At 45.7% G+C, this 19,304-nt stretch overlaps 7 protein-coding genes across 7 annotated transcripts; 6 read left to right on the top strand and 1 right to left on the bottom strand.

The window, feature by feature from the left end:
- Positions 1-4,791: 4,791 nt before the first annotated feature.
- On the top strand, positions 4,792-6,939 carry CCM_03052 (benzoate 4-monooxygenase cytochrome P450; the record flags this gene model as incomplete). Its single annotated transcript, XM_006668204.1, has 9 exons — positions 4,792-4,817; positions 4,996-5,065; positions 5,136-5,228; positions 5,292-5,361; positions 5,421-5,994; positions 6,052-6,162; positions 6,233-6,503; positions 6,555-6,715; positions 6,780-6,939. The coding sequence occupies 9 exons, from the start codon at positions 4,792-4,794 to the stop codon at positions 6,937-6,939; spliced, it is 1,536 nt and encodes a 511-aa protein (XP_006668267.1).
- Positions 6,940-7,189: 250 nt separating this feature from the next.
- CCM_03051 (NAD(P)-binding domain) lies at positions 7,190-8,219 on the bottom strand (the record flags this gene model as incomplete). Its single annotated transcript, XM_006668203.1, has 2 exons — positions 7,190-7,609; positions 7,716-8,219. The coding sequence occupies 2 exons, from the start codon at positions 8,217-8,219 to the stop codon at positions 7,190-7,192; spliced, it is 924 nt and encodes a 307-aa protein (XP_006668266.1).
- Positions 8,220-8,983: 764 nt separating this feature from the next.
- Positions 8,984-9,726, top strand: CCM_03050 (aristolochene synthase, putative; the record flags this gene model as incomplete). The annotated part of the gene is made up of 2 exons (XM_006668202.1): positions 8,984-9,243; positions 9,300-9,726. The coding sequence occupies 2 exons, from the start codon at positions 8,984-8,986 to the stop codon at positions 9,724-9,726; spliced, it is 687 nt and encodes a 228-aa protein (XP_006668265.1).
- A 1,230-nt stretch (positions 9,727-10,956) lies between these two features.
- On the top strand, positions 10,957-12,116 carry CCM_03049 (gibberellin 3-beta hydroxylase, putative; the record flags this gene model as incomplete). Its single annotated transcript, XM_006668201.1, has 3 exons — positions 10,957-11,258; positions 11,316-11,382; positions 11,442-12,116. 3 exons carry the CDS (start codon positions 10,957-10,959, stop codon positions 12,114-12,116), a joined length of 1,044 nt encoding a protein of 347 aa, XP_006668264.1.
- A 354-nt stretch (positions 12,117-12,470) lies between these two features.
- Positions 12,471-14,484, top strand: CCM_03048 (Cytochrome P450; the record flags this gene model as incomplete). The annotated part of the gene is made up of 8 exons (XM_006668200.1): positions 12,471-12,549; positions 12,624-12,761; positions 12,828-13,178; positions 13,289-13,457; positions 13,524-13,634; positions 13,699-13,963; positions 14,067-14,227; positions 14,295-14,484. 8 exons carry the CDS (start codon positions 12,471-12,473, stop codon positions 14,482-14,484), a joined length of 1,464 nt encoding a protein of 487 aa, XP_006668263.1.
- A 917-nt stretch (positions 14,485-15,401) lies between these two features.
- CCM_03047 (Protein kinase-like domain) lies at positions 15,402-16,616 on the top strand (the record flags this gene model as incomplete). Its single annotated transcript, XM_006668199.1, has 1 exon — positions 15,402-16,616. One exon carries the CDS (start codon positions 15,402-15,404, stop codon positions 16,614-16,616), a length of 1,215 nt encoding a protein of 404 aa, XP_006668262.1.
- A 554-nt stretch (positions 16,617-17,170) lies between these two features.
- CCM_03046 (secretory lipase, putative) lies at positions 17,171-18,394 on the top strand (the record flags this gene model as incomplete). Its single annotated transcript, XM_006668198.1, has 1 exon — positions 17,171-18,394. One exon carries the CDS (start codon positions 17,171-17,173, stop codon positions 18,392-18,394), a length of 1,224 nt encoding a protein of 407 aa, XP_006668261.1.
- Between the last annotated feature and the right edge of the window lie 910 nt (positions 18,395-19,304).

The following is a 19,304-nucleotide window of genomic DNA, read 5'->3' as shown; positions in this document are numbered from 1 at the left end:
TTATTATAATTAGTAAAGGCCTAGATAAGGCTCTTAAAGCTATCTAATTTAGCCTAAGATAGTATAGCTAGTGCTATATAGCTAGCCTATACCTTATACCCTAGCTTATAGTCCTTTTTATACTTCTACTATATACTTATATCTCTAGTTAAAGAAGGATTAGTTATATTTTCTACTAATTAATTCTTTATAGCCTAGATAGCTTATCTAGCTTATTTCTTAGCCTTTAATACTTTCTAAAGTACTATCTTCTACTCCTATAGTGGCTTTATAATTATAGTATAATATAGTATATTATATCTTAGTAAGCCTATAAAGCTAAGTAGGGACTTAAGTTCCTTTAAGGTCCTAGGAAATTTAAGCTTCTTAACTATAAGTAATTTATCTTCTATTATACTTAGGCCTATAGTATCTACTAAGTAGCTTAGAATTATAACTAATATAAAGGCTATAAAGCTCTTCTTTAGTTTAATTAAAATATTATAACTTAATAGGCTTCTAAATACTATCTATAGGTCCTTTATATAGTCTTTAAAAGTAGGTAACCTAGTAAAGATATTATTACTATATAGGATACCCTTAATATCCTTAAGTATATTATCTATATATTATTAAATATAGGTATTATAGTTCTTATAGCCTATAATAAGTACTTAGAAAGTAAACTATCCTATATAAGTTATAATTAAGAAGGCCTAGGTTAAGTTAAGGTATAGTAGCTACTAGTAATAAAAGGATATAATATTAATTACTATAATATACTTTATATATACTAATTCTATTATAATATTATCCTAGTAGTATATTAAGTAGGTATTATTAAGGGTATACCTATTAAAGGTCTTAATATCTATAACTATATAGCCCTTTTACTTATCTCCTTATCCTTACTAGATTATAAAGACTAGGAAGGTAAAGGGGACTTATATTTATATTTACTAGATCTTTCTTATATCTAGGAGCTTATTAGTAGTCTACTTAATAATACTTCTTTCCTTTAGCCTTTATAAATAAATCTTATATTTCTATATTATAGCTTCCTCCTATCCTAGCTTTAGCCTAATATATATAAGCTTATCCTTAAGGACTTTAGTAAAGCCTTTATTTATAAAAAGGGCTATATATCTATTTACTAGCTTCTATATAACTAATATCTATTAGTCTATACCTCTCTAAATATATACTCTTATTAGGTATTCTATTAACCTATTAAATAGGTTATCTAATTATATCTAGAAGTAAGGTAGTTTTTTATTATAGGTGTTAGCTAGCTTTAATACTATAGGAGTATCTATATATTCTACCTAATATACTTCTATATCCTAAGATAAGGTCTATAAGTAGCTAAGTCTAATACCCTAGTATAGCTATAGGTAGTATCCTAAGTTATTTTATAATAGTACTTATATAATATTAGCTTTAGCTAATACTATAAAGGTTATAGCTTACTATAGTATCTATAGTTTATATATATATCTAATATCTAGTTTAGCTTTATATATTATAGCTATAAGTACTATTTTACTTAAGGTAGCTTATATAGTCTAGACTATTATAACTAGGTAACTCCTTACTTATAATTATACTTATATTTATAGTATTACTAGGATTAATATACCTTAGTATATATAGAGTACTATAGTACCCTAGCTAAATAGGATATTATTTTTAAAGGAGTCTAATATATCTATACTAATTAATATATTTAGTTTTAGTTTTAGTACTATAAACACTTAGGCTAGGTAAAGTACTATAGCTACCTAGCTATCTAGTATTATACTAATAAAGTATAGTAGGATATAGGTATAGTATTTAGCTTAGGCCCCTTTAGGTCTAATACTATATATATATATTAGGTATAGGTAGCTAGCTAGGGTTACTTTTAGATAGTATTAAGCTAGCTAGTTCTTATTTATAAGGGTTAGTAAGGCTTCTATATCTATATATATATCTAACTACTTATCTAGGATCTTTAGGTTAGGGTATAGCTATAGGTATAGGTATATCTATACTTATCCTAGTAGTATTTCCTATACTAAGATACTAGTAGCTTTAATAATAGGTAGATCTATATCCGCCCTTAGGCCTATAAGTCCTATACCTACTACTATCTTTTTAGTATCTTATCCTATCCTAGTACTTACTACTATCTCTTTAGTATCTTATCCTATCCTAGTACTTACTACTATCTCTTTAGTATTATAGGGGAATATATAGTAATAAGTAATAGTAGTATTATTAGCTAAGCTAAGGGTAGAGTTAGAGCTAGTATTATAAGCTATATATATATAGCTATAAAGCTTATTATTTAATTTAAATTCCTAGCTATACTCCTTATAGATATAAAGAATAGGTAGCTCCTTAGTCTAGTAGCTCTAGTGTCTATAGTTACTTATCTAGTAGCTTTAGTATCTATAGTTACTTATAACTAGTAGTTTCTCCTCTTCCACTATATCCTAGCCTATAGCTATAATAAGATCTATAGTTTAGTTACTATAATCTAGTAGTAGTTACTAGTAATCTAGTAGTGGTTACTAGTAACTTCTACTACTATATCTAAAAGGGTCCTCCTACTATACTTACTATATATCTTACCCTATATTCTAAGCATCCTAATAACCCTTATATCCCCTCTTATCTATATCCTAGTAATAATCTATATAATAAGCTACCTAGGGGGTATAATATAGTATCTAATTAAACTAAGGTTAGTTATCCTAAGGTTAGTATAGTCTATTATAGCCTAGGTTAAAACTCTAGCCCTAGCTAGTATTAGCTAAAGCTTAGTTATTATTATTACTATAAGGTAGCTTCTACCTATTACTTAAGGTAAGTAGCTAGACTTCCTATTAAAATAGTTAATACTATTATTATCTACTACTATATCTATTCCCTTACTAAAAGCTATTCTAATAACTATAACTACCTTAGTTTCCTCCTATCTATAGCCTATATCCTTTCTAGTCTTAATTATCCTAATTATAGCCTATAAAGACTTATAGTTAGGCTTATAGCTATTAAAGGCTATTATTATTATAGCTACTATATTAAGCCTAGTCTCTATTAATAAGACTATTATTATTATTATTTATAGCTAGATTATAAATAATACTTTAATAATTATAGATATTTCTAAAGAAGCCTTAAATAGTAGTCTTTTTTAATAATAGGTCTAGAATAGCCTTAATCTTAAGGTCTAATAAGTTAAATACTTACTAAAGCTAGTTCTAAAGGTCTTAATTAACTACTTAAGTATCTTATAGTACTTATAGAATATATATATTTATATTTTTTCCTATTTAGGTATTATCTAGTAAGTAGATAGCCTATTTTAAATATCTATTTACTTTAAAAAGTAATAGCTTAAAGTAATTAATAAAGGCTATATAGATATTTAATATTAGTATATAAAGTATATATTATCTATTATTTATTATAAGTATATTTATATACTATTAAAAGGCTATTCTATATAGGTAAGTATATTAAATATTTTAAATAGCCTATTCTTTATATAATTAGCTATATACTAATAGCTAGTTAGTAAATATATATATATAAATATATAGAATATCTTTATTACCTATTATAATAGTTTCTATACTATTCTAGTCTAGATATTATAATTTAGACTTAAAGAAGCTAATATCTACCTTTTATAAGCCTTTTATTATTAACCTATAGTTATATACTAAGAAGGTATCTTAATTAATTATATCCTTAGGTATAGCTACTAAAGTCTTAGCTACTACCTAGAAGATAATCCTAATAAGTATATCTAGGTCTACTATAAGGTATAGCTAGATATTACTACTACCTTATCTATTAATATCTATTAAAAAGGTATAGCCTTAGCCTAGATAGTTTTTAAACTATAGTAAAGATACCTAGCTTTAACTTTATAATAAGTTAATTACTTATCCTCTTTAATAATATAGTATAGTTTTTACTACTAGCCTTTAGTTATCTTATAAGATAAGCTTATATACTAGCTATTTAGCTAACTTAATAGTTATTCTATCTTTAAGATAATATATAGTAATTTAGACTTTTTATAACTATAAGAGTTTTATTACCTCTACTTTTAGGATTACTAGTAGTAGTTTAATCTAGTTTACTATATATCTTTAATAAGTAATTATATTAGTTAAATATATTAACTTAACTTTATTTAGCTTAGAGAATATAGGTTCTATTTTTAAGTAGTAATAAGTAATATATACTAAGATATATATATCTTATAGTATATATCCTAATTAGTCTATATAGCTAGCTATACTTCCTAGTTAATAGGGGTTATAATAATAAGGGTTCTAATAATTTAATAGTTTAGTATAACTAGGTTATAATAACTAAGTTATAATAATTTATTTTTTAATATAATTAGGTTATAATAATATAATAGTTTAATAATTTTTAATAGAACTTCTAGTTATACTGATTTTTTAATATAATTACTACTAATTTATTAGTATATGTATTAGAATAAAGATAATATTCCTAGGCTATGCCCTACTCTAGCTGCCTATCTAGTAGTGGTGTGGGCCCACGTGCCATACACACACACCACATAGTAGGTGTAAAGCCTTGCTACAGCCGGAGTTCGCCCAAACAGGCCACTGCCGGAGGGAGCCGTGCCTGCCTGTCTTGACAACAGCCATGCCCGGCTGTAGAACAGGACATGCTCTGTTGCTCCTTTCGACGTTGTTTTCTCCTGTTTTCTTTTTCGCGGTGAGATGACAATTGACGATAAAAAGTGAGAAAAAAAAATTGTCAACAAGGCATCGTCATATGTCTCTTGTCCAGATTCAGTCGTTGTAGGTGACCTCAGCGTGCGCTTCAAAATTCCATTTTGGAAACCCCGGCAGATGTACCTCTTTGTTTTTCTCATGCAAGGTACTGTGCCAGTATTATTCTCAGAATATCTGCGGCGTCGCCAAGGCAGGCCCGGGGTTTTGTGCAGATGGTGTATTCAAGCTTTTGACTGCTACACAGACAACCAAACACGCCCATACATACACGCACGACCGCTACAGCTACTATGAATGTGATGCTCTTCATCTTGGTAATACCTTTTCTGCGTGCTAATCAAAGCTGATCATTATAAGATCAAGAGCGAATGCTGACGAGGATAGGTCGTCGCCACGGCGGTACTCTACCGGCTCATTGTCTGGGTGACGCATCCGCTGCGAAAGTTCCCAGGTCCTGTATCTGCCTCCTTCAGTAATGTATATACCGCAGCCCGAAAACCATCCAGCTCGGTTGTGAGCTTACCAGAGACCGAACGATAGGCGCTTTATTCATGGAACTTTATGAGTGGGCGCCAGCCGTATCGTCAGCTCGCCTTGCACGAAAAGTATGGTAAGTGTCAAATCCAAAGACAGTCGCTACGGGCGACAGCTCTTGACACAAGTCTCTAGGGCCTGTGGTTCGTGTTGCCCCTGATGAGCTCAGCTTCAACACAGCTAGCTCTTGGAGGGACATCTACGGTACTCGAAAGGGTGTCGACACGTTTGTCAAGAGTACATTCTACGATGGCGGCAACTTTGCCGCCGAATCCCTCTCCATTGTGAGCGAGCGCGACCCCAAGAGCCATGCGGAGATGCGCAAGTATCTCAGCAGCGCCTTTTCCGATCGGTCTATGAAATCGCAGGAGCCAATCATTGCTGAATGTATTGACCGCCTGGTGAAGAAGATTGGAGAGACAGGTCAGGGCAAACAAGGTATCAATCTAACCATGTGGTACCACCTAACTACCTTTGACATCATCGGCAGTCTAGCATTCGGTCGGGACTTTGGGGGGATCGCCTCTGGTAAAGAGCATTTCTGGGTTACCATTGTTACAAAGAGCCTGCGCCTCGGAGCGTTGGCCGATTGTTTTCGGCGGTTCCCTCTCCCTGCTGTCATCTTTCAAACTCTCTTCCGGGGCATGATCAACAAATTACTCGTAGAGAATCGTCTGCATCAAAAGTACACCATGGATCTCGTCCAAGAGTACGACATGTTGACGCCATTTTGACTCGGTTTCGATCAACTAACGAGGCACTGCAGTCGCTTGGCAAAACAATCCGGTCGACCAGATTTCTTGACGAAAATCATTGAAGCGCGAGCAGTGGCCAGCATTTCCGACTCTCAAATTGCGGCACACTCGTCTGATTTTGTGTAAGTGAGGAAAAGAAAAACACAGGTGAGGAATGCCCTTTTCAAACGACTACTGACAGGTGGTGTGTAGCATTGCAGGAAGCGAAACCACGGCTACTGCTCTTTCTTGCATGACTTATTACCTACTCAAAAACCCTGATATGCACCAAAGGCTCCAGAAAGAAGTACGATCCGCTTTCAAGTGCTATGAAGAGATTGAAATGGCCTCCGTCGCGCCGCTACGATACCTGAAGGCGGCTTCCCAGGAAGCGATGCGCATATATCCGCCCGTCCCTCTTGCACTACCCCGCCTAGTGCCCAAAGGAGGTGCAACTGTTGATGGACATTTTATTCCGGGAGGTGTACGTATAATTGCCGCATATTGATGCTGCTTATGATTAACTTTGTGGCAGGTGACTGTGTCGACGAACCCGCTCGCCGCAAGTCTTTCTGCGTCGAACTTTACCGATCCATGGAAGTTCAATCCCGACAGATGGCTAGAGCCAAATTCGGCCGATGACCTCGAGGCCAGCCAGCCATTCTCCTACGGAACCAGGGTCTGTATAGGTAGAACGTGAGTGCTCGAAAGACACATGAGCGTCGCATGTTGGACGTGCAGCTAATCATGATGCAAATAGCCTTGGTTGGATGGAGTTGCAAACTACCATGGCAAAGGTGATTTACAAATATGATCTGGAGCTGGCAGACCCAAGCTTGGACTGGCAAAGGGACGCCAGAATGCACACGCTCTGGGAAAGTCCCGCTTTGATGGTCAAAGTGCGCCCTGTCTGTGCGTGAGACGAGGGATCATTATCTTGCATGGTTTTCTTCTTGTCCTTGGCACCATAATTGAACCCAAATCACCATTGCGAAAAACGTGAAAAGCCATCGTACACATGGACTGCTAGCCAGCATTGGGGTAGCCAGCATGGCCCTTATTCGGCCACCCATGACTATCCGAACGGCACAAAAGTTCGGTTGACAAAATTTTCTATACACTCGTAGTGTATCAAATAAACAAATGTTTAATATTAGAACCGTTCACCAATCATAGAAGGCCAACACTAGTATGCATCCGAGCATCAGTCGACGCCTGCTGCAGCCGAGTCAGCGCAGCATTATCCTCTCCCATCCACTGGGACCTGAGATCAGCAATAGGGCCCTCCAACTCCGTGTACGTCTCCCCCAAAGTCAGAATCGTGCGGCCATTCCATCTCGATTGCTTCGTCTTGAGCTCATCCGCATCCTTGCCGTAGAGCTCGACCATGCCCGGCTGCGTCGCGACCGCAGAGTAGACCAGGGCGAGGCCAACAAACTCTGCGCTACTGATGGGTAAGCCAGCCGCCAAAATCGGCGCAGCCAGGTTCGCAGGGAGCGAATCTGTCAGGGTGGCCGCGGGGGCGACTGCGTTCACCGTGATGCCCTCGCGTGCGACGGCGGATCTCAGAGCACGAACGAAACCAATCAACTAGGCCTCTTGTTAGTAAGTTTAGCATCGTAAGCGACTGGTACAAAGATCTTTCCACGCTCAATATATCGCCATTCTTTTTATGGTAAAATAAAGTTTTACTTACTGCGAGCTTCGTGGCGCTGTATACAGGTAGACACTGTTCCGGCGCATACGCGGTAGCACTTGCCGTGATGACGATGCTGCCTAGACATTCCCTCTGCCGAAAGCTGGCGAGAGCCAATTTGGTAACATTGAAGACTGCTCGAAGATTGACATCGAGCAGCTCGTAGTCTGGCTCCTGTAAATCGGCCGGGGGAGCACCGAATGCATCGGTCAAGTAGTCGGAACCCTCTGCTATACCAGCATTGGCTACGGCAATGTCGACATTCCCAGCATATGCAAATGCACTTTTGAGATCTTCCCAGCTAGTAACATTGCAGTTTCTGTATTCGACGTTGTGAGAACCACTGTCTTGGGGTGGCTTTGTGTCGAGGTTGAGAACCCAAGCCCCCTTGCGTGCAAATATAATTGCAGCAGCACGGCCAATACCAGAGGATCCTCCTGTGATGATTACCCGCTTCCCAGTCAGATCAGGAATGTCGTCGATTGTAAAACTAAGTGATGTCATATCTTCTTTTTTCCGTGAGTAGATGATTGGCTGGTGGCACAACTCCAACAGGCACAGAACATACAAGACGACGTACTAATGTGAAAAGCAGCACTGCAAGCTTCAAAAAGGTTCGTCACGTGCGATTCTGCAGAACGAGGCCAAATCCGTCTCACCGATAGTCGGTAATTCCAAAAATGGTCTACTCCAGTGGCGGTTCCGAGTGCTCTGGACGTCGGCGCTCGGCCGTTTGGGAACAATGCAGCTTTGCGCGTTATATCCGTGTATTTATGAAGAATACCATGTGGTCGCTCCTTGGCTGCAAAAACTATTGTCATGTCCAACACAATGGTCTACTCACTGGAAAGTCTTTTCTACTCACTGACAGCAAGGCTAGGTAGGACTCGCCTTTGTGGGCTCAAGACCAGAACCTGTCACCGCCGACCATGAAAGCATTTCAAACGACGCTGCCTATGCCCCCCCTCCATCTCGTCTGGTGTACAAGCTGCACCCCTTGGAGACAGAGGTCAGCGAGCAAGTGAATGGATACTTTCTGAAGCACTGGCCGTTTGAGACAGCCAAGGCCAGGAAGAAGTTTCTTGCCGCTGGCTTTTCTCGCGTTACTTGCTTTTATTTTCCGTTGGCAAAGGAAGACCGAATTCACCATGCTTGCAAGCTCCTTACAATTCTTTTCCTCATTGATGGTACGTCAGCCTGGTGGTGGTTGTGCCCTACCAGTGTGTGTTGGATGAAGCTAATGTGCATGGTCAGACATATTGGAAGACATGTCCTTCGAAAGCGGTGCTGCCTATAACAACGCCCTGATTCCAATTGTCCGCGGTGACGTCCAGCCCGACCGCTCAGTCCCGGCGCAGTGGATGATGTATGACTTGTGGGAGGACATGCGTGCCTGTGACAAGGAGCTTGCAGATGATATCCTCGAACCCGTCTTCACATTCATGAGAGCGCAGACAGACAAGGCCCGTCTCAGTATCGGTGAGATGGGCGAGTACCTCGTCTACCGCGAGAGGGACGTCGGAAAGGCGTGAGAGCTCCTGCACATTCATCTTCAACGACCGTCAAACTGACACAATCACTCAGGCTTCTCTGCGCTCTAGGCCGATTTAGTATGGAACTGCGCTTGACTCCCGAAGAACTTGACTCTGTCCAGCCGATTGAGAAAAACTGCGCCAAGCATCTGTCTGTCGTCAACGACATCCTCAGCTGGGACAAAGAACATCTCACGTACCTCACCGGCCACCCTGAGGGCTCCGCCCTTTGTTCAGCGGTTCAGGTCCTCTCAAAGGAGACTTCGCTGCCATATTCTGCCTGCAAACGTGTTCTTTGGGTACTCTGTCGCGAGTGGGAGGCTCAGCATGATGTCCTTGTTGAGAAGCTGGCTTCCGGTCGTACACTGAGCCCTAAAGTTCTGAAATACATCAAGAGCCTTGAATATCAAATTAGTGGGAATGAGCAGTGGAGCGTGACTACCCTGCGATACAACTTTGTTGCACCTGCTGAGGCTTAGGATTTACGCCACGGCAGTGCCTTCGTTAGACTAGCTCAATAACTCGCACCTTGTGCCCTCTGGGGAAGTTACTCTTATACCTCAGTCTGCCCACGTCCTTTTGGTTATTTAATTTGTCGGTTTGTCTGCTTGTTTGATGCTATAGTAGCGCAAATATCTGTATTCCACACCTTCATTCTCTTCGACGTAAAGGACAACCAGAGTCCCGTGCTACAATAGCATGGAGGAAAATGGGAATCACTAAAAAAGTATAGAATTCTGTCGACTACTTGATACGAATATCGAAGGCACAACTTTCTATACACCAGTAAAATCAGAAGCTTCGTCAAAGTGACTGCGCAATAAAATGAGGGCACGGGCCGTGTCGCAGGCATTTATAACACAGCATATTTTGTCTTCTCCGACCACTAACGCCCTCGTTAGTAAATATTCCTTGTTCGAAATGGTTTCCAGGAAATAAGCACCTCTTGTCGTCATATCGACGATTACCCCGTTTTCCTCCAAGATTGACAGCATCCGCCCTGCGACAACTGTTGTTTTCACCAAATTAAAGCCCTGTAAAACGAGGATTGCCATCTTCCGAAGCACCTGAATCACGCCGTATCCGTGTAGACTCGCCTCTATATCTGCAATTTTTTTATCCTGCTGTCCGACGAAGGTGATTGCAGCGGACACATGTTTCTCACTTGTTGATAAAAGTTCAACCGCGAGGCAGCTGGTGTTCAGGGTGGTGAAGATGCTTGTGAGAATGGCATGGGGTCGGATATCTTGATTGAAATGAATCTTGATGACACTGATGCCCAGTTTCAGAGAGACAGCAATATCACTGATACAGTTATTCGCTTTCATTTCAAGACCAGTGGATATAGCATCTTTCGAGGTTTTTTACTAGCTACACTCATAGTTGCATTTTATAGGCGCTATACCTAACAAGCTTTCAAGACACCATCTTATTTTATACTCTCATTTTAGTAAGTGTTAAATTTATTCTATATTATAACGATTATTACCGGGGTGCGTAGCAAGCGCAGGTCAAATGAGGCAACACTACGGCGATATCTTGCTTGGTGGTTACGGAGGTTTCCATATCGGGGTAAATCCGCGTTTTAGTGTAACGAAGCCTCTCCGAGAGCGACCGGAGGATCAGTATGTGCTTGATACTCGACATGTTTTTTTTTGGAGCGAATCTTTAAGTCACATCTTCACCGTTCTTCATAAACTGTACACAATATGACTGCAAACTCGGATGAAAGCAAGCAGCCTCCTCTGACGGCGATGGATGCAGGGCTTACCACCATTTCTATTGGCAAGCTCCTGGCGGGCGATCCGGCCACGACTATGAAGCTACTGGATGCAAGCACAGATCTAGGCTTCTTCTATGTCGATATCCGCGATCACCCGTCGGGAGATCTTGAGCAAAAGATTGACCAAGTGAAGCAAATTGCTCTCGAGTTTTTTAGCCTGCAGCAAGAGCAGAAGGATGCATGGGAGGTTAACAAGGACCACGAAGATGGCAAAGAAACCATCATGGGGTACGTATTTTCACAACCGGGCATGCATTCGAACAAGTAAACTAACCATCTTGACAGATATAAGCCTGCCGGCATACAGACTGGACCTGTGGCAGGTAAGAAGGATGGGTTTGAGGGATTTCTTGTAAGTTGCAGCGGAAGTGGCCATCTCGACAATTTCTTCCTCGGCCAACACTGTGTCAGATTTTCCAGCACGCCTTGAGTGTCGCTTCACGCGAGAGCCCCATCCATGGACCCAAGATGTTCCAGGAGAACCGTGAGCTTGTCGAGTCCATCAACACGCATTTGGCTCACATGGGCCGTCATATCCTCGACAGCTTGTCTTGCTCTCTCGAGTATGCAGCTGAGAAGAATTTGGCACTCCACCACCGGGAAAACCGGCCCTCGACTACAGCGTTGGGCCTGCTCAAATATTTACCCTACACGCCCGAGTCTGACAAGGTCGGCCACATCCCGCACACTGACATTGGCAGCCTATCCATGGTCTTTTCTGACGTCGGTGGACTGCAAGTCTACCACCCGCGCAACAAGACATGGATGTTTATCGAGCCGCGCCCTGGCCATACGGTTTGCAATATTGGCGACTCTGTGGAATTTCTGTCCCAAAAGGTGTTGCGCTCGTCCTTGCATCGAGTCATCCCGCATCCCGCACACAAGGACGAGGTCAAATTGACCGTCGTCTATCTGATGCGTCCAGAGACAGACACCGTCTTTGTCGGCCGCGATGGAGAGGAGTGGAAGAGCGTGGACTGGCACAACAGGAAAAACAGGCTGTTTGCGAAGGAGATGGAATCACAGGCTCGCGATTATACCCTGACAGGACGTAACATTAGTGACGACCTGTGGGACGAGCGCTAACAGGAGGTGTTTAAACCACCAGAGTTTACGGCTCTACCAGCATCACACTAGATAGAATTGTAGTAAATAGAATCGCTACGTGCCTTGAGACTAAAGTAATTAATTGAGATGATTGAATTAATTGTTACTATAGTATCGTCTGCTGCTGCGGGTTGGGGAAAGTCTCACTTATAGTTACTGTATAGAGGCCAGGCCGGTGTGGCCGGAATAGGAAAGCCCGGTTAGCTGTCGTGGGGATACACACATAGACTCTTCACTCTTCTCTGACTTTGTCTTCGTTAATACCAAGTAAAAGCACGGATTATAATTGCCTTTTGTTTTTTTCACGATTTAGACTGTTCAATCTAACACCCAATGTCGTACACCGAAGTTGTTCTAGCCACTGGTGCTATTCGCACCATTGACTATTTCGGACTACTAACTATTTCGGCATGTGGCCACTTATCATACAGGATCCCAATTGCCAACTAACTTGATAAAAGACTCTATTTTACGCGCTAGTATCAGCCGTTTACAATCTTTACTTTCACAAGCTCGCCAGCTTTCCTGGCCCATTTCTCGGGAGGTCGGGACTCATCTGGCGCATCTACCAGTCCCAACGAGGCACCTTGCATCTCGCGATCCAAGACCTCCACCGCCAGTATGGTAAGAGGCCACACTCTGTTGCTTAAAATGCTCTCCCATTCACCTTGCTGAAACGTCTAAATCAAGGCCCCGTCGTGCGAATCTCTCCCAACGAGCTTTACTTCTCCTCGGTCGAGTCCTGGAAAGCCATCTACGGCCACCGCACAAACACGCCCACCCCCATCAAAAGCGAATTCTATGATATCTACGGGGCTGGCTTTGGCTCTCGGTGTATTGGCAGCGAGCGGGATCCCCTCAAGCACGGCCAGATGCGCAAGATGCTGTCTGCCGCTTTTGCCACAAAGTCTCTAGTGGACCAGGAGCACATCATTTCTGGTGTGGTTGATGAATTTGTCGAGCGTATGGGTAGTCACGGCACCAGTTCTGAGGGTCTCAATATGACCATGTGGTATGAAATGGTTTCATTTGATGTCTTGGGTGAGATGGCGTTTGGGCAATCGTTTAACAGCGTGCAGGCCGGCGAGTTCCCCCTCTTCCTTCCCTCAATCCAAACCACCAGAGGTCCCGCTGACTGATGAAAACAACAGGCAAACCTCATTTCTGGTGCGAAATCATTGTCAATCATCTGTACTTTATCACCCTCATTGACAACCTTCGCCGTCTGCCCTTTGTTGCGACTCTGGCAAGGCTGTTCTTCCCATCTACGCTGGCGATGCAAAACAAGAACTCGCAGTTCAGCCGCCAGAAGGTTGCCGAGTATGTGCTTGCATCCTACAATAATGCATTTTAATGACAGATGGACTTGTAGGCTAACAGCCGTAGACGCTTGGAGAAGAAGTCAACTCGGAAAGACTTTGTCTCCATCATTGTCAAAAACTTCCACGAAGGCAACATCTGCCGTGAAGAAATGACGGCGCACGTGTCGACTCTGACGTACGTATCATCTCACTGAAGGTTTTTCTTCAGACGTTCCATTAACGCCAAGTATACTCAACAGCATTGCTGGGGGCGAGACGACAAGTACATTCCTGGCCGCCACCACGTATTACCTCCTCAAGTCCCCTGCCTGCCTCCAGCGACTGCAGGCCGAAGTTGTCAGCCACTTTGCCTCTTACGAGGACATCAGCGCCACAGCAGCTCGCCAGCTTCCTTACTTACAGGCTGTCATCAGCGAAGGTCTCAGAATCTACGCGCCCGGCTCTAGTGGCTTTCCGCGAACCTCGCCCGGTATGTTTGTTGGCAAATACTGGGTTCCGCAAGGCGTAAGTTGTTCAGGCATCCGCCTCTGAAATCAGATGGGAGCCTCTCCCCATCCAGACGAGCAACATGACAAAACTGACGTGTTCCTTGACGCAAATTCGTCAGGCTGAAATCGCGACGCATGCGTGGACATTGACCCATAGCGAGGAAAACTTTGCTGAGCCGGACACATTCCGACCCGAGCGCTGGATTGATGCCGAGTGTAAAGACGTCAAGGAAGCAAGCCAGCCGTTTTCGCTAGGCCCGCGAGGCTGTCTAGGACAAAAGTAAGCGAACCAAGCACCGGCTGCATTGGAGTGTCTTTCCTTGGTTATAAACGTTGACATTGGCTAGCTTCGCTTACATGGAGATGAATTTGATCCTCGCAAAGCTCCTGTGGAAATACGACATGGAACTGGTGGACAAGAAGCTCGACTGGGCGGGACAGAGCCAGCTACACGTCATGTGGCGGAAGCCAAAATTGATGGTCCGCTTCAAACCGCGAGGCGTGGCGTACGAATCTGGCAAGGGATATGTTTCGTGATCGGGCCTCTTTTGGTCAGACATGTCATGGACATTGGCAGCATATTTTAATACCGGCGTAGAGTATTGCCCTTTGTTATGCCAAGTACTGAGAGATAGTGAGCTTTAGGCGTGATATTACCTGTTTTTAATATATTTTACCTCTCAATCTATGACCGACTTTTTCGAAGTAGTGGCGAGTGAACTGACATCCGTCTTGTAGATCGATACCATGACCTCGTATGGGGTGATGCGATCAGCCAACCTCGGCAATGCACATCAACTAGCCCTCTGAAAAAAATCCGGTAAAGCCATGTTTTCTTTGATGGTGGCAAGTACCATTGCTATTCTAAGATTTGGCTGAAGAGGGAGCCGGTCGGTCGGTGAGGTCACTCCGAGGTATTTCGGAAATCGACCAGACCAGAAGATGGCCACTCAATATGGACAGCCTCGTGAGCCAAAAAAAAAAAAAAAAAAAAAAACCCTAGGTATTTTTCCCAAGTGCCCTTATAAACGGCCAAGTAGAAAGAAAGAAAGAAAGAAAGCTACGCTTCAGGTTGTCAGGTCGTCCAAGGAGCCGCACAGGCTTCCCTGTTTATGCCTGCATTTAACCCGAGCATCAGAGGCAGACTCTTTGTAAAAAAAAGAAAAACAAAATTGACCTTTAAACTGGATAAATCATATGCCGGAGCGCTCCTCCAGTTTCACCTCAATATGATCCCTACAGGCGATGCTGAGGGCATCACACTGCCTCAGCTGCCAGCTGCACAAGATACCCCACAACACAGGTTGCTGCCAGCTGCCAGCTGCCAGCTCCTTGTCATCTTTCATTCAGCGCGCTCAGTTCAGGAGCATCCGTCCTTCTTCATTGCCACTTACTAGAGCAAGCAAATCTTGTGAATTATTTCTCTCCTCCAGTACCGCAGCGACGTGACCGCAATGTCAACCCTCGGCGCCGCCATTTGGTCTACAGTCGATGACTTGGAGCCCACCACAAACAAGCTTCATCACCAGATTAGCCAAGTCCTCAAAACTGCCAACTTTGAGCGACTTGAAGATGCTGCAGTTTTAGCACGCGGTGCTGAATTTGCAAATGTCGGTTCCGCCACTATCAGCACGGACGCTTTCACCTTTGGGATGAATAATGTCGTGTTCAAAATCGCATTCTCCGACGGCGTCATCTGGATCGCTCGGATTTGCCATGCCTCCGTACTGGACAACGAGAATGCCAAAGCAGAAAGGAAGAGTATGCTGAGTGAAATCGCGACCCTAAGAACCCTGCGCCAGCGGACGATGATTCCAGTACCCGACGTCTTTGCCTTTGAGGCATCCGCGTCAAACGCCTTTGGGTTTCCCTACATATTGATGGATTATCTCAAAGGGAAGACAACTGGTGCCACTATGGCAGGCCATGTGCCAGCCAAACACAGTCCACACGTGTCAAAGCAACTGGCAGAAGTTCTGTCCCAGCTTCAGAATCTGTCCTTTGACAAGCTAGGAAGGATCTGGTGCGGGGAGCGCTGCGATGGGCCCCCCGAAATCATCCCAAACGAGGATACGGAAGCAGCACCGGCAGCCTCGCTTGAATGGTTCTACAGACACAGGCAAGACCAAAACCGCAAGGCTCTCGAGGCACATGTCCAGGAGCCCGAGTGGCGCACCGCATGCTGGGTCCTCAAGTCGGCCATGGCCCAAATCATCGTCCAGGACCGAGTGCACGGCCCGTTCCTGCTTTGTCATTTTGACCTGCATTATGGAAACCTCTTATTCGACGACGAGTACAATCTGACGGGCGTCCTAGACTGGAGCGGTGCTGGCACGGCTCCGTTGGAGCGGCTGGCAGTCTCGCCAGAATGGATTACATTTCCCGGAATTACGGATGAGCAGAATCAAGTCATTCTTGACTTTAGGGAAGCTGTCCGCGACCATTTGCGACACCTGGAAGCGCAGTCGCCGCACTTGGCCCCCGCTGGATCCAAAACGATGCTTTTGGCGATCCTGGGGACGAGGCGATCAGACATCACCCATCGCTGCACATATAGTTTCCCGCATCGCGCGTTGTGGGACGGCCGCTTGGTGGCCAAGCTCCTGTATCAAGACGCTGTGTCGTGGGAGCAGTTGGTCGCCGCGCATGGAGGCTCCCAAGTGTATTAGAAGGCATGATTGGTGGATGAAGCTTCTCGCAAGCAAGTACAGAAAGAACGACTACAAAGACGACAATGAAGACAATTTCACAAGCTAGCTCGTGGACCACACTAGCTGCCGAGTAACAAAGTCCTGGTAATAAATCAATTTGGGGTTTGTTGGACGGACTACAAGCAACGATGGATACATATGTCTCGACTTGTGCTCCTCGGTCGCAGCTGTTTGTTCTCGAGCGGCCCCGCTCGGGCATGAGTTTGCGAATAAGGCTTCATAGTTAAGAGTTTAAATTGTCTTGCAGATCGCCGTCCTTCATTTCTATAAAAATGACTGGTCAATTGTTCAACAGGGGCCAGTCCTTTCGAATGGCTTCGCAGCTAGTGTAGCTCGTGCTACATGTGTACCATTACTGCAAGCCTAAGGTGCGAAAAGGAATAGACTACTCAATGAAACATGTATAAGTAGGGACGCGCTACAAAGCCGGTGGTTAAAAAACAACAACATTGCCCATCGTCGCTCGTTGTCTCTTGTCCATTCATCAGTCCCGCCTCTCCGAAGCAGCCACAATGTTCGGCCTCCGCCAGACTGTTCTCCTTGCCGTGGCCCTTTGCTGCGGCAGCCCGAGCGCTGCACTTGGTCCGGTCCAGCCGACCAAGGACTCCTTCTACACGCCCCCGGAGGGATACGAGTGCGCGCTGCCGGGAACCATACTCCGGAACCGAACGGTGCCCTCCTCGCTGGCCGTGTCCGGCGTGTCCGCGGCCTATCAGCTGCTCTACCGCACGACGGACTCGTTTGGCGAGCCGCTGGCGACGGTCACTACAATCCTCGTCCCGCGCAACAACGCGGACCCCACCAAGCTCCTGTCGTACCAGTTCGCCGAGGACGCCGCGTACCTCAACTGCGCCCCGTCCTACGTCATGCAGTACTTCGCCGACTCGGGAGGCCCCTTTGGCACCCTCGTCAGCAATCTGGAGCTGGGCCACCTCGGCGACGCGCTGAAGAAGGGCTGGTACGTGGCAGTGCCCGACTTTCTCGGACCCAAGTCGGCGTTCCTGGCCAATACCCTGGCCGGCCACGCCGTCCTGGACGGGATCCGGGCCGCGTTGCAAGCCGACGCGGTCAAGCTGTCCAAGGACGCGCGCGTCGCCCTCTGGGGCTACTCTGGCGGCAGCTTGGCATCTGAGTTTGCCGCGGAGCTGCACCCGACGTATGCGCCGGAGCTCAAGATTGTGGGAGCCGCCCTGGGCGGGACGGTCCCGAGCATCCTCAGCGTATTCTACACCATCAACAAGACCATCTTTGCCGGGCTGATCGCGACGGGCATCGTGGGGCTCGCCGTCGAGTATCCCGAGGTCGCGTCCCTCGTCGCGAGCCAAATCATCCCGGCCAAGGTCGACGTCATCACCAAGATCAGCTCGCAGTGTCTCGGCGCCAACGTGCTCACCTTTGCCAACCAGGATCTCTTCTCCTACACCAAGGACCCCGACGTCTTCAACAGCGCACTCGTCAAGACGGTGACGGACGCCAACAACCCCGGCCACGCCACCCCCTCGACGCCCATCTATATATACAAGGGCGCAAAGGACCAGATCAGCCCTGTGGCCGACACGGACCGGCTGGTCGACACGTACTGCGCCGCAGGGGCCACGGTGCAGTACCAGAGACTGCCCGACGCGGACCATGTCGGTCTGATGTTTTCGGGGGCCGCGGGCGCGCTGAGTTGGCTCAGTGATCGGCTAGGCAATGTTCCCGCTAAGCAGGGCTGTGTTCGGTCAACCGGGCCTTGATCGTTCGGGTCGAGGGAATTCATCGGTGGTTGCTAAAGGATACTTGACTCATAATTGTAATCAATTCAATCTTATCAATCAAGCCAAGAAGAATCCCCACAGAGTTTAATCACTTTAATCACGTTACTGGGTCGGCATGACAGCGACCCCTGTTCCGGTGGTCGGCGCTATCGGTCGGCCGAAGATCCGGGTGTTTGTTTGATCTGATAAGCCAAGGGCACCCATGTAAGCTCACCATTATTACGCACCAAACTTCAAGACTAGCCCCCTTTTTTCTCCTCTCCTCACCAACCCCCCATCATCGTCTGCATTCGGCTCGCGCTATCCCATCATGGCATTTGAGAAGCTGCCCTACGAGCTGCTGCTGCACATCCTCTCCGACGTGCCCGACCTCACCACGCTCGACAGCCTCCTGCGGGCCTCGCCAGCGGCGTACCGGCTCTTTGACCACGGGACGTGCGCGGTCGACGTCTTTGAGCGCGTGCTGGCCGGTGGCAGCTGCGCGTGCGACCACGTGCAGGTGCTGATGCGGCAGACGGCGCTGCTGCGGTGCGGCGCGCGGCCGTTCCCACCGGGGTACACCGAGTACACGCCGTGGCCGGTCGCGCCCGGCATCGCCTCCTTCCGGCGGCAGGTGATTGAGGAGTCGCTGCGGCACGGCTCGCGCCAAAAGGCGTCGCCGGCCGGGTTCGCGCCGAAGCGGCTGGACCGCGCCGCCGTGGAGGCGTGCGTGGTGCGGAGCATCCTGGTGACGGCGCGGCGGCTGACGATGCTCGCGCTCGACTGCCTCGACGCCTACCTGGAGGAGCTGGCGCGCATGACGGGCGGCGGCGGCGACGACGCCGGCGACGACGAGCGCAGCCGGCTGCCGCCGCCGCTGTGGAGCGAGGAGCAGCGGTGCGTGCGGGCG

The sequence above is a fragment of the Cordyceps militaris genome, assembly GCF_000225605.1.
Source record: "Cordyceps militaris CM01 unplaced genomic scaffold CCM_S00002, whole genome shotgun sequence".
Lineage (NCBI taxonomy): Eukaryota > Fungi > Ascomycota > Sordariomycetes > Hypocreales > Cordycipitaceae > Cordyceps > Cordyceps militaris.
Note: the sequence above shows the minus strand (reverse complement) of the source record. Positions and strands in the feature narration are given on the sequence as shown.